The 13,217-nt window shown below is 34.9% G+C and overlaps 1 protein-coding gene across 1 annotated transcript in view; it reads left to right on the forward strand.

Annotated features, from left to right (window-relative positions):
- Positions 1–8,199, forward strand: part of LOC103472604 (protein starmaker-like) — a 14,211-nt gene extending 6,012 nt beyond the window's left edge. The window contains exons 16-29 of the mRNA XM_008422361.2: positions 19–66; positions 147–194; positions 293–325; positions 1,223–1,270; positions 1,346–1,387; positions 1,881–1,907; positions 2,074–2,115; positions 3,401–3,448; positions 3,613–3,633; positions 4,867–4,908; positions 5,624–6,028; positions 7,208–7,252; positions 7,389–7,441; positions 7,788–8,199. Coding sequence (XP_008420583.2) covers positions 19–66; positions 147–194; positions 293–325; positions 1,223–1,270; positions 1,346–1,387; positions 1,881–1,907; positions 2,074–2,115; positions 3,401–3,448; positions 3,613–3,633; positions 4,867–4,908; positions 5,624–6,028; positions 7,208–7,252; positions 7,389–7,417 — 878 coding nt within the window. The 3' untranslated portion in view covers positions 7,418–7,441; positions 7,788–8,199. The remainder of the gene's footprint in view (positions 1–18; positions 67–146; positions 195–292; positions 326–1,222; positions 1,271–1,345; positions 1,388–1,880; positions 1,908–2,073; positions 2,116–3,400; positions 3,449–3,612; positions 3,634–4,866; positions 4,909–5,623; positions 6,029–7,207; positions 7,253–7,388; positions 7,442–7,787) is intronic.
- The last annotated feature ends 5,018 nt before the right edge of the window (positions 8,200–13,217 follow it).

Below are 13,217 nucleotides of genomic sequence, written 5' to 3' on the forward strand. Positions count from 1 at the left end.
TCATTTTTTCTCCGTCAGATTTGTTTGAAGAGCTCGAAGGCGACGTGTCGGAGGAAAACTCAGAAAGTAAGATTAAAATGATAATTTAGTCTTTCATACAGATTTATGTCGTATTWTCMMTTATTTTAAACCTTTTTTTCTTMTAGCTACTTCTAAACCCAAAAGTGGCGAAATATCAGAGGATGAAATTCAAAGTAAAGATTATAGTTACTTAATTTGTACTTCTTGTTGTTTTTAATTTTGTTATTTTGCATCTTAAATCTTGTTTTCTTTATTTCTGTTGTTTCTGAAGACAAAGACATCAAGTCTGACGAAAAAGCTGAAGGTGAGATTTTTCACATTTCACATTAGTTTCTTTAGATTTTACTAGTTACATTTACTCAATTACGTCTGTAACGWTTTTGAAAAACAACTACACTGTACTTTGAGTAATTTTGTTATGAAGTATTTATACTCTAACTTGTGYAAAATKTCTGGATTTTCTTCCCACTGAATTTTTGTTTTAACCATCAAATCACTATAAACAGACAAACACCTGCAGTTTATGTTAAAGTTTCATAAATATGGAAAGAAAAAGTTTTTGAAAAAGTTTYGTTATTTTTGTTACTTATATGACTTATTGTCAATGTCCATAAAATACCAAAAAATCTGCTTAATTTTACATTTTGGTCTGATTATGTAATTTTTAAATATGAAGTAATTTGACTTTTTACCAAATACTTCTTTACTCTTAATTGAATCATTTCTTTTATTGCTACTTTTTACTTTAACTTGAGTAAAAATGTGCTTAAGTTTTCTTTCTTGAGTTTTAGGTACTTTATCCACCTCAGAATCTAATTTCAATTACATTTAAAAAAACAACAACATATTATCCAGAAATATGTCATCAGATCTTTGCAATCCAGTCATATTGACAGGTTAAATTAAGTCACATAGAGTTTATTTCAGTTGGTAAAAACGTATTTATTTAGCAGAACTCAGCCAGTTCCTTCCTCCATGTGGCGACAGTGGAGAGGAAAAACTCTGTTAGCTTAAAGAAACCTCGACCAGAACTAGATCCAGAAGAAAAAACATTGAATAAGCACAGAAACTCAAAATAAAGACCCTGTCGTTTGCTCCAAGTTGGAAAAACAGTGAAGGATCTGCAGCATTTTCTGTTTTGCCTTCTTTTATCTGGGACCTTTGACTTTTTTAAATCCTTCCTTTTTTTTTTTTTTTTWAGTTAATTTTGAAGTGAGCAACGTTCAGATGCCAGAGGACAGCACTGGTGGTGAGATTCAGAACCAGTTTATTCCATTCAAATAGTTTAATGAGGTTTTACTTTATAATCTTTTCTTTCTTCCAGCTGCTTCTGATCCGATCACAGCGTCAGACGAGGACAGTGAAGGTCAGGTTCTGGKTCAAATTCAGAATAAAAMGGCCGACTGCACAAAAATACATAAAATGACCTCTTATAATATTGACTATTTTGGGAAACTATTTTATTTGGTTTAAGGACATAAGTTGGGGATTTCCAACAGGAAGCTTTTTTTATTTCTTACCTTCCTCATCCTGTATGTAGAGACGAGAAAAACAATGTTCCCCGTACAACTTTGACTATCAACGTCTGTTAATTAAAAAGGGAAATTAAATGTTGCTGTTCACATATTAATTCACAATTTTTCAGTGAGTTTTTGTACGAAGTGAWAGCGGCAGAAATATTTCCTGTAGCAGTTTGTATTGCAGCACATTTGAAGAAGCACTGACTGAAGACACCTTTTCTAAGACTTGGCCTTAATTTTCTTGATTTCATGTAAGATGTTTTGTTTTCTGTAAACTGAACAACCAAGTGGGCAGAAATAAAAACAAAATTATTAACATATTTATATTTAATTTCACAGAAACTGACAGCGCTGAAAAAATTGAAGGTAACCAAATTTTAGTCTATTAATAATTTAAATATTTTTAGTTTATTAATAATTTCCAACAAACTGAAATACGCAGCAGGAATGTTGCTGTGAAAACCTTTAAATCCTTTTTTAAATTTTGGGTCTGATTTTTAGCTGCATTAAATTCGTGTTTTTGTTTCTGCAGACGTAAATGATGATTCGGCCCCTGAAACTGATCCAACCTCCGGTAAATATTCATTATTCTGTTTAATCAAATCAAACATGACTCCCATGTTTTCTTTAAATATTCTGCTCTATTTGTTGACTTCTAAATAGATTGTGAATATAAAATAAATGATAGTTTTTACTTCTGCTGTTGTTACGCAACATAAACGTGGGATTGATCTGGATAATGAATCTGTGGTCTCCTCCTTGTTCAACTCGTTTGTCTGCATAAGTAGCTGCTCTGTCGGTAAATCTTTAGTTTTCTTCCTCCTTCCTCTTGCATTCCTTCAGAGCCAWTCTAATCTGAAACAAGACAAGGAGACAAAAGTTTCTCAAAACTAAGGAAAACACCTGCAGACGTTTTACGGAAACGATTTTCTCTTTTAGTATTTAAAATGTTGGCTGCTGAAGTCGGAGGAGATGCAATAAGCAGCACAAAGCCTTCAGTGGTTTTTGGTTTTCTCCTGATTTGTAGGTATAGAAATAAGAAAATAACTTGTTTTAAAAAAAAAAAGCTTAGCATGTTAAGTTTTGTAAGATATTATCTTTCAGAGAACATTTCTCATCACATCTTCTACTGAGTCGTGTTTCTTAACTTATCAACTAAAACTGTGGAACAGTTTCTAATATTTGGTGCAGCATGTTTTGCTTTTTATCGAATTGAACTGATAAAAATGCAGCTGTTAAAAGATTTCACATAGATCATTTTGTTCCTCGTCATTAACTATAAAAACCATCACAGCTGCAAGACAAAGTTTACTATTCGAAAACAATAACAAAGTTATGAACCGATGTGCTACTTTGCACATCTTCATGAATGTTTATTYAATTATTTACACTAGTTTTATGCACTTATTGTTATTGATTTTGAAATATTGTTCTGTCTTCATCCCCTTTTTGAAGACAAATTAATAAATKATGTTTTATGATTCACATTTTTAAAAAGACTTTGGTACGTTTAGTGTTACTAAAGCGGCAGACTTTGTGTCTAATCCCGTATTAACTCATGCTAGCATTTAAATYCAGCACCAACACAGAAACAAAGGTTGAAAATGTTGCTGTACTCTCCTCAGCCTTCCTGTTAGCTGCTGAAAATCTCACTCTCTTGATCTCTAAAAATACCTGATAACTTACTTTCAACAGATTTTCGGCCCCTTAGTTAGCGCGCGGCTAGTGTTTCTCATTGGAAAAATCTTCTGTGAAGTTGAAAATCAGGTGATTTCTGTAAATTAGATTTTTTTTWWAAACTGAACTTCTGCATTACTATATATATCTAATATATCCTCTCTGATTATTATTTCCCTTAGATGTGGAAAAGGACGAGTTTGAAGAAGAGCTTAATGGTGAAGTGGGCGGTAAGTCGATGTTATAAACATCTAAATTAAAGCAACAGTAAAGAAACATGTAGAAACATGTTAAAACCAGCCGCTGGCATCATTAATATAGTTTCTGCTACAACTTAGATCTGGAGAAGCAAAACCAAGGATTTATTAACAAATAAATATGTATTTTTTTCCAGGTGAAACCACTGATTCTAAAGGTAAGTGTGTGATMATTTCTAATAAAAGAGAGGCGTTAAAACACCAGATAAGTCGGACGGTTTTCAACATTATTTTAGTCGTTTCTCCATTTAATGCCAATAATTTGACCTTTTTTAAACTGACATGTTTCACATCGACAGGATGTAACCAGCAGATACTCATGGGAGTAAATTACTTGCTAAGCCAGAATTTAATCAGACTTTTGTATCTATTTGTTTGGTTTAATTCCAGGTGGCGACTAATTAAAATGATTATTTCATGACTTTATCATCCATCCATTTTCTTGCACCCTTGTCCCTTAATGGGGTCGGGAGGGTTGCTGGTGCCTCTCCAGCTAACGTTTCGGGCGAGAGGCGGGGTCACCCTGGACAGGTCGCCAGTCTGTCGTAGGGCAACACAGAGACACACAACCATGCACACACACACTCACACCTAGGGGCAATTTGGAGAGGCCAATTAACCTGACAGTCATGTTTTTGGACTGTGGGAGGAAACCGGAGTACCCAGAGAAAACCCACCATGCACAGGGAGAACATGCAAACTTTATGCAGAAAGACTCCAGGCCGGGAATCGAACCCAGAACCTTCTTGCTGCAAGGCAACAGCTCCACCAACTGCGCCACTGTGCAGCCATATGACTTTATCATAGTAATTGCATAATGCTGAATAAAACATTGAGCAAAAACTATCAGTGTTTGTTAATTTTTCATCATTATTCACATGAGCTGGTTTGTACAGAACAGGATTAGATCTACTGGAAAAAAATAAAAAAAATAATAATCTGACTTTAATTCAAATCTGAATTCTGAGATTAAAGTCAGAATTATTTTTAGTATTATTTTATTTTTATTTATTCATTTTTTCAGTGGCCTTAATCCTTTTCCTCGGTTTYGGACTGATCCACTCAAAAGTCATCAACTGGATAAAAATGTTTTTGTTTCGAATTATTATCTAAAAACTTCACTATTTCTATAATTACTTGTTCTWTATTTTCTACATTATATAATTTTCCTTTTTGATCACAATTAAAAACCTGTCATTTATTATTACTAGACATGACATAAGTCATATCTGATAAATCGATTCATTTTTTAAAGTCAGGATCTCATCAAAAGTTGTTTATTTTTAATGCAAATTACAAATCTAAGCTGACACCAAAGTTTTGATCTTTTCCTACTTTTTAAATGTTTAAACTGTAAGTGTTGCGTTAATGTAACTGTTTTTTCTCTCCAGATGAGGATGAACTGAGTGACGACGCTGATCTGACTGACAGTGGTAAATATCCAGTTTAATGAATTAACTGTAATTTACCAGTTTGTAAAATAATCTACACTGCAAAAACACACAATCTCAAGTATTTTATGACCAGTTTCTAGTCCAAATGTCTTAGTTTAGTTTTAATTCAAGTGCACTAACTTAATAGAGATATAGAAACTTGTTTTAAGTAAATAATTTATTGATTTTGATTAAAAAAGGCAGATTATTTCACTTATAATGTGGGGAAATTGTATTGTTATAAATAAATTCATCTGCCAATGAAAATAGTAGTTTTTAAAATCAATATTAAGGGATTATTGACTCAAAACAAGTTTATATCTTTCTCATAAGTTACTTTTAAGTTAATGTCTTATTTCAAGTGGAATAAGATATTTGCACTACAAACTAGACTAAAAATAGGTGGTAAGTTTTGGTGTTTTTGCAGTGTAAATAGGTGATATTTAATATTTTCCAGGCACATAGTACCATTTTATAGAACAATCAAGATATTTATAAAAAGTACTGTATTTATTAAATACAACTTAAAATAAATTTGACACCTTAAAATTGGGCCTCTGTCTCTTTAAGAAGCGCCTAATCTTTCTGATTTTCCGCCTCCAGGAAAGCCGTATYATTATCCTGTTTCCAACCRTTTTGAGGAGCGTTGGACCCAGAAGTAGTTAGTTGAAAGCCTTAAATAACGACTGATTGTTAATTTGTGCTAAATCCACAGACACTCCAGTTGATGACGACAAGAAGGAATCAGACAAAGTCACTGACAAAGATCTGGGCACTGACAGCTTAGCTCATGAGGATGAGGAGGAGGCTGCAGACGTCACATCGAATGAGGAAGATGCACTGAAAGACGACGGCATCAACAAGAAAGAGGTCGCAGAGGTCGCCCAGGCGCTAGARGAGGAGAAGGACCAAGACGACGGCGCGACCTCAGAAACCAAGGATGAAGATCAAACCGACAGCAAAGTTCTGAGCGACGATGAAACTGAGACGAACCAAACCAACAGCAAGGCGGAGAAAGACGAAGACGAGCTGGACATGCTCGAAGAAGAGATGTTTGAAGACGACTCACCGACTCAGGAGCCGGACGACCTGGCTCTAGACACGCCCGACTCCACCGAAGGTAAACGGCCAGCAGGTCAAAGTTCAGACCGAGAACGCAGCCTCCAATCCTACGTTTTAGCAGAATTTTGCATAATTTCAGACGACAGCAACTTACTGCAGTAACTCAAAAAAAGTCTGTAATATTTATTTTTTCCTTAATACTKTTGTTAAAGCATCCATCTGTAATAATCTTAGTTTAATGTTTATTTTTTTTAATATTCTGTGTGACCTCTAAAAGCATTTATTTTAGTTTAATTAAGAAATAAATTAAAAGTTTTCTGGCAGCTTAGAGAATTTTAGTGAACAAATAAAACCACGAATCACCTTTAAGCTTCTTTGATCAACCGATCATCTAAAACCTGAAAGAGAATAAAAAGACTTGAAGATGAACTTTCATCTTTCCTCAAAATATCTTATTCAGTGTTATTTTTGTGACACATTAAAAATAACTGACAATGGATATCAACATAAATCATCTTTTTATAATTTTAAATGAGTAAAAAATAAATGTTGTGCACCAAAAAGACAAACTTTAAGGAGGGAAACATGAAAGCAGTGCTTAAAGTCACGCAGAGTGTCGGAGAAGCAAACTATTTTAAAATAAAACATAAATCTTTGGCTCAATTAAACTGCCTTAAAATGTTTTCTGGGTTGTAAAATCTAGATTTCAGTGAATGCAGCTACACATTACAGTGTTATGACCAAAATGTACGTCTGCATTTGGATGTATAAAGATTTAATYGGATGTATAATTAGCAACAAAATGTCTCTTTTTCCAACCAAACGTTCAGCTGCGGAAAAGTTATCCAGTCTTATTGTTTTTATTTTGACTGTGACGACTTAACAATAATATTAAATACATTTGCAAAAAGTAAAACAAGGCGACGTTAAAGTGAACAGAGCAGTAATATTCATATTCACATAAACGTGGTTGTATWAAAATATACAGAAAAATTAATCTGCTGTAGGAAATACGCTAACTTAACTTAACAGACTTTAACACGATTAAAGTTAAATTACAAAGCAGCAGAGTTTGTAATAATTCAGTTATTTTTACTGGAAGAGAAAGAATGACATAAGAGATTGAATAAAAAATATGTATGTTATAGACATGCTTTCAAAATAAACCATTTAAATACAGAATTAATTAAAAGTTAAACAGTCCAGATGTGACATGTCAAGTTTTATCCTGTTGCAGCACAACCTTCTGACATGGACCGACTTGATGACTCCACTCCTGCAGGTAGATTTCCTTTGTTWTAAGGCTCAATATCTGACTTAGTAACAGAGTTTGTCCTGTAATGCTGTAATATTATAAAAATAAACATTTTTATTGATGTTTTTCATGCTAACTAAAGTAAACTTCTGTTTTCCTCTAGCAGCTGGGAACCAGACGCCCAGTCTCTGAAGCGTGGAAGCTCTCTGAAGCCAGGTATGAATATAAAAATAAAAACATTTTTCATTGGTGTATAAAATGAGCCTCAATTCAAGAGGAAACGAAATATCAGAAACGCACAAAAATATTATTTTACATTACATTATTTTTGAGTTGCAAAAAGAAAATTCGATGGATTTGAATGGATTTTTTTCAGGCTAGGTATAAAGGAGTTTATCTGAACTTCCAGGTTTATGAACGGGTTTGCAATATGTTACAGCATAACTTCTGCTTTACCACAGTTTGTTGTTAAAAACTGGCTTCAGTTATTCTTAAAACGTCTCTAAAAAGTGAAAGTTTTTGCTTGATAACTGGGTAAATGAATGCTGTTGTTTCCCGACAGAACGCCGCTGTCTCCGGTGTCTCCATGGTGATTTACTGCTGCCATGACAACAACAAACTAACCTGCAACTAAACTCAGCCGTCTCTCTGTTTTGTGTCTTTTTGATTTGAGGCTGCTTTTGTTTTTCATGAAGCGATGTTAGAGAATATCTTCTTTCCGCTCTTTCTCCTCCTTGCTCTTCTCTGGGGTTTCTTTTAATTTTAGCTCATTTTCTCACCTGTCTGCAAAAATATTATCCCAGCTGCTGATCTTAGATCTGCTCTGTGGGTCTGATTTCACACATTGATGTGTACATACAGTCCATCGTTTACTTTACAAACATTAATGATTATTTTTTACAAGAAATTGACGAATGTCAAGTCCTTCACTGTACACAGAAATTGGCTAATAAAGTGTGAACTGTCAGAAACTGCCTGAATCTTTTCTGAGAATAAAAAGTCTGTTTTTCTTAATCATTTTTTGTGAATATAACTTAATTTCAAGTAATTTGTCTTTGATCACTTACTTATTTTTATACATCAGTGATATTTATCAATTTACAGAATAGGAATACCAAGACGGAGAAGAAGATAATTTTTGTCTCAATGTGTTTTTTTATTTGTTATTTTTGCATTAGACAAAATGCAAAATGTGATTTAAAGAGCGTAGATTCTTCTGAGCGATGCGATGACATCACTTCCTGCATTCAAGTCGCCATTTTGATAGGCGCAAGCAGCTTTCATTGGATATTATTGGATTCCAAAAGGTGGTAAAACTGTAAAAAGAAGTTTTTTATTACATCCAGAGCAGGTGAGCAAACTTTACTAAGCATCGAGGTTCGGCTAGAGAAAACCCAAATCTAATACGGCACTTTATTCATTCAAATATCTCTAAAAATAACCAAAACTGTGACGCGATCAGCTGGTCAGTAATGTTTTGAACTGATTGCTGTAAGAATAAAAGAGGTACTTTGTATTGAAACCTGTAGATTTATGACAGATCCATTCTCACAATGTATGAAATGTAACTATAATGTGGATTTGCAAATATGCATCAYGTCGCTGCTGTACTTTAGAATCACTGCTCATGTGGTCGTAGTTATAATCACATAAAGTTAACAAACATTTGCTCATATTTTCTCACATTTGAGCATTTATGACAATTATTATACATCATACGTAGAGAAAGAGGAACATTCTGGTTGATAATTAGGCTTTTATCTTATTTTTAATGCTTTTTTGCTTTTTCTTCTCTTTATATTTACAATGTTTACAGTACAAAGAGCCTTCTTGAGGCACAGATCAACTTTATGCTCTTAAAATGCAACACTGATCGTCACAGCTGATCACATCTTCAAAAACTCTTTGAAGAATCAAAATTAATGAGTTACAACAACATCTAACTTCCCTTTTTGAATTGAACCATCATCCTCCTCACCGTATGACTCGGCAAACACGAACGACTTGTTGACAAACTTGCAACCATAAATGAAGCAGATTAAAATGTCCGAGACCAAATTATGAAAATTACATGAATAAATAAGGATTTTCTGTGGATCTCATCCATGTAAATCTGATTTATTTTCTTAGTGCTACCATGTTATGGGTAGATTTATGCTTTAAATATCAAAGTAAAACCTTTTACCAAAGTGCACTGATAGAAAGATAGAAAATAAGATAGAAAATATTTAAATCTTTACCAAAGTTTTCTAGAGTGAATATGGATCTTYGCTTGGAAGCACATCAGAAAAAAAACTCCAGTTGAGGTAAAAATGTACCAAATAAAGGACTAGATGCAGAATGTATTGATAAAAACCCATTAACAAACTTATAAAATGTAAATAAAAAGCTATTTCTGCCTTCAGTAAAAGTTCTCTTAACGTTAAATAATATTGAACATCTTCTCACATTGATGCAATTTGGCAGAATGATGATAAAAACGGATTCAATTCGATCAATAAAACAATATCGAAGCACAGAATTGATATTGTTGAAGGTTTTATTTAGGTGCCCTGTCAGACTTTAGAGGACCGCATGAAGAGTTACGGCGGGCCAGATTTGGCCCCCGTGCCTTGGGTTTGACACGTTTTACATAAACGGATCTTTAAGCAGCTCTTGTGAGAGTAAACTTACACAAAACTGTTTCTAAATCTTTACTTTTCACCAAAATAGGCATTTTTAACACTGGTCTYTATGTGATGATTCAGATCTTTGCACTTTTCTTACAAGTAATGCGGGAACATTTTTTCATTCAAGCAGAACCAAAGAAGACAACACGGGGAAGTTTTATTGCTTAAAATATGTTTCAGACATGTTTTCAAAATGAAGCATTTAGRGAAATTCCTTTATTATCAGGATGTTTTACGGCTAATTTGTGATTTATCAGCTGTTTTCAATGGAAGGATGAAATCAWACCARATCACCGATCGAAACGTTTCCTGTTTGCTCTGTTTCATTTGCATTTTCCTGCTTCAAAGGAACTTATTCACACCCTGTTSAATGACATCATTAAGCTGCTAACAAGATTAGCAACTACAGTCTGATCCGACTAGAACAGATAATTTACTGCGTAGAGCAGTGAACACATAACAGGTCACAACAGGCCGTGTGTTTCACCTGCCGTACGTCGTGTTCACCAGTGTTTTTATGGAGTATAAATAAAAAGTAGCCAATAAATTACTCAAGTAAGAGTAAATAAAACTATTTGTTCCACTGGCAGATTTTAACAAACATTTTCYTGTGTTTTTCAAGATATAATCTATTAATGGAACTAGTATTTTAAACAAGATTAAGGAATTATTGACTTAAAGTCCTACATATAACTKAAAAGTAATGTGTAAGTTAGTTTTCTCTTATTTCAAGTGTATTAAGATATTTGCACTGCWAGCTGGACCAAAAATACTTGTTAATATTTTGTGTTTTTGCAATGTGGATTTAAAGGAACTCAGCGTTTCGGCTGTTTTACCRTTTTCTGGAAGTTTGTTCCAGATTTGTGGCGCATAGAAGCTGAATGCTGCTTCTCTGTGTTTGGTTCTGGACAGAAGTTGATGGTTTATTCTTTTCTAAATTCACGATTTAATCAGCATCGCCACATTMGCTGCATCCTAATTTTTGTGAAGCATTTTGCTACTTTTAAGYGCTGATCCCCAGCAGGTGKGTTGAAGTGGGATGAGTCGGGTTACCTGATGCCTCAGGTTGATGTTGTGGAAGAACGACTCCTGACCATGAAGTTTCTCCCAGCTGATAAATGAAAACTGGCCTGCAGGTCTGCAGAGGTTAACCGATTCACACACCACAGAAGATGGGGGCAGGAGGGCACTTCCTGCCAGATAAAGGAGGCTTGTTTCAAAATGTCCCCTGATTGGTTAATGGGGTCGCGGCTGAGGCCAGCAGCAGGAGGCAACTTAGTGGACCCTGACTGATATGCATGTGTGTCTCCATCTGTTGGGCTGGGATGTAAAATAAAGCTTTGTTCAGGTGAGTTTCACACAGAAGCAGGCGATGGGTCGATATCTGTGAGAAGGGATTTACCTTCACCTGAGACGTGCAGACCTGACCAGGTGTGGAAGTACATCATGTTCCTGAAGCTAAACAACAGCAAACTTGTGCTAAGCACAAAAATATGACAATTTTTTTCATGTTCASCAGCTGTGATAAGTCTGGAATAAACTWCCAGAATTTACCAGAGGCAGAAGACGACGCAATTTTAAAAAAGAAACTCAAGCAGGTTGGAAACAAACCAGGTATTTTTCTGCTGCTTAAAGGAAACAGTTTTAGATATTTCTTGAGTAAATGTTTTCTGTTGTTGAGTTTTTTTAATCAATCAATCAAACTGATTTGCATGACATTTCAGCAACAAAGCAAAGTGCTTCACATCATAAAAGCACAAAAATACAAAGTCATAAACACACAGCCAATAATTGATGGATAACATTTCGTCAAGTCCCATCGTTACACGTTACAATGTTGACTAATGTTGACTAATGTTGACTAATGTTTCATTTATTATTTAATTTTACTTCTTTTAATATAACAATGTGTTCTGTTGTGTGAATTGTACAGTGAGGTTGTTTTTCTTTGATCATACGATGAAATTATGCTAATTCCTGCATATTTGCGTTCCTATAAATCTTGGTAACGTTGATTAACATTCACTATCCTAATCAAATAAAATTACCGTATTTTTCGGACTATAAGCCGTTAATTTTTCCCTTCACTTTGAACCATGCGGCTTATAACCCGGTGCGGCTTTTCTGCGTATTTTTCTTCAACCACCAGGGGGCGCTTTAGCAGGAAGTGAACCATTGGAAGTCAAACTTGGAAATCAAAGAAGAAATTGCTAATTTTCATTTAGAACAAGCTCATGCTAGCAGCAGGCGCGACGGAGAAACGTTTTCAAACTCATATCCTCTCATCATGGAAACCACACAAAGAAGTTCATATGATGCCGCTTTTAAGTTGAAGGCTGTCGATCTGGCAGGACAGGAGGGAAATGGAGCCGCAGCATGTAAGTTCATGAACAAATCCATGGTTCGGCGCCTTGTTGTGTCCTTGTGGAAAACCTAGAGCGGCGGAGATGCCAGCGGTTTATATAGTTTAGAGTAAAGAGCCCACCTCACTGTAAGCCGCATCCACTTTGTGGATGCGGCTTACAGTGAGGTTGGTTCTATACTCTGGAAAATACGGTAAATTAAATGACAGTTMAGTAAATAGCTACTCCAAAAATGACATCTTAGATGCATATTTTAGTCTTCAGACTAATTAAAATGTTGTCTCAACTATTTATTGCRACATAAACTCCTTTATTTGAGTATTTTCACAAAACGTTTGTCAGGCATGAAGTCTTGTTGAGAAAATGTATCCAACTTCCAGTTCTGGTTCCTCAGGTGTCACGCTGCTCTTTGTTTCAGTCCAACGTCCAGGTGAGCTCCAGTCATTCAGAACCAAGCTGGACCAGACCGCCATGCCTTGAAAGTGCCCCTAATTCTTCATCTGGACCCAGTCCCGGAGTCCAGGGCCGGTTCCAGCTCGGTTCTGATTTCAGGACGTGTCGCAGTCGATAGATGCAAACTCATGTTCTGCCCTGATTCACACAGACAGCGGGAAAGTTTCATTTCAAAATAACAGCAAAGAAGGTCGYCGGGTTTTCCAGAACGCCAGACGRTTTTACTTTGTTTTCACAAAAATAAAAAATGTCTGTGGAATCAAAGAGGAATCAATCGATCTGTTTTCTTTTCCTGCATAGGAGCAACATTTAGTCTAAATATTCCTGTTAGTCATGATAAGTTAGTGAAGTTAAACTTTGCACCGTATTAACAGGCCACTGCCTTGTCATAGATAGATAGATAGATAGATAGATAGATAGATAGATAGATAGATAGATAGATAGATAGATAGATAGATAGATAGATAGATAGATAGATAGATAGATAGATAGATAGATAGATAGATA

The sequence above is a fragment of the Poecilia reticulata genome, linkage group LG11 (assembly GCF_000633615.1).
Source record: "Poecilia reticulata strain Guanapo linkage group LG11, Guppy_female_1.0+MT, whole genome shotgun sequence".
Lineage (NCBI taxonomy): Eukaryota > Metazoa > Chordata > Actinopteri > Cyprinodontiformes > Poeciliidae > Poecilia > Poecilia reticulata.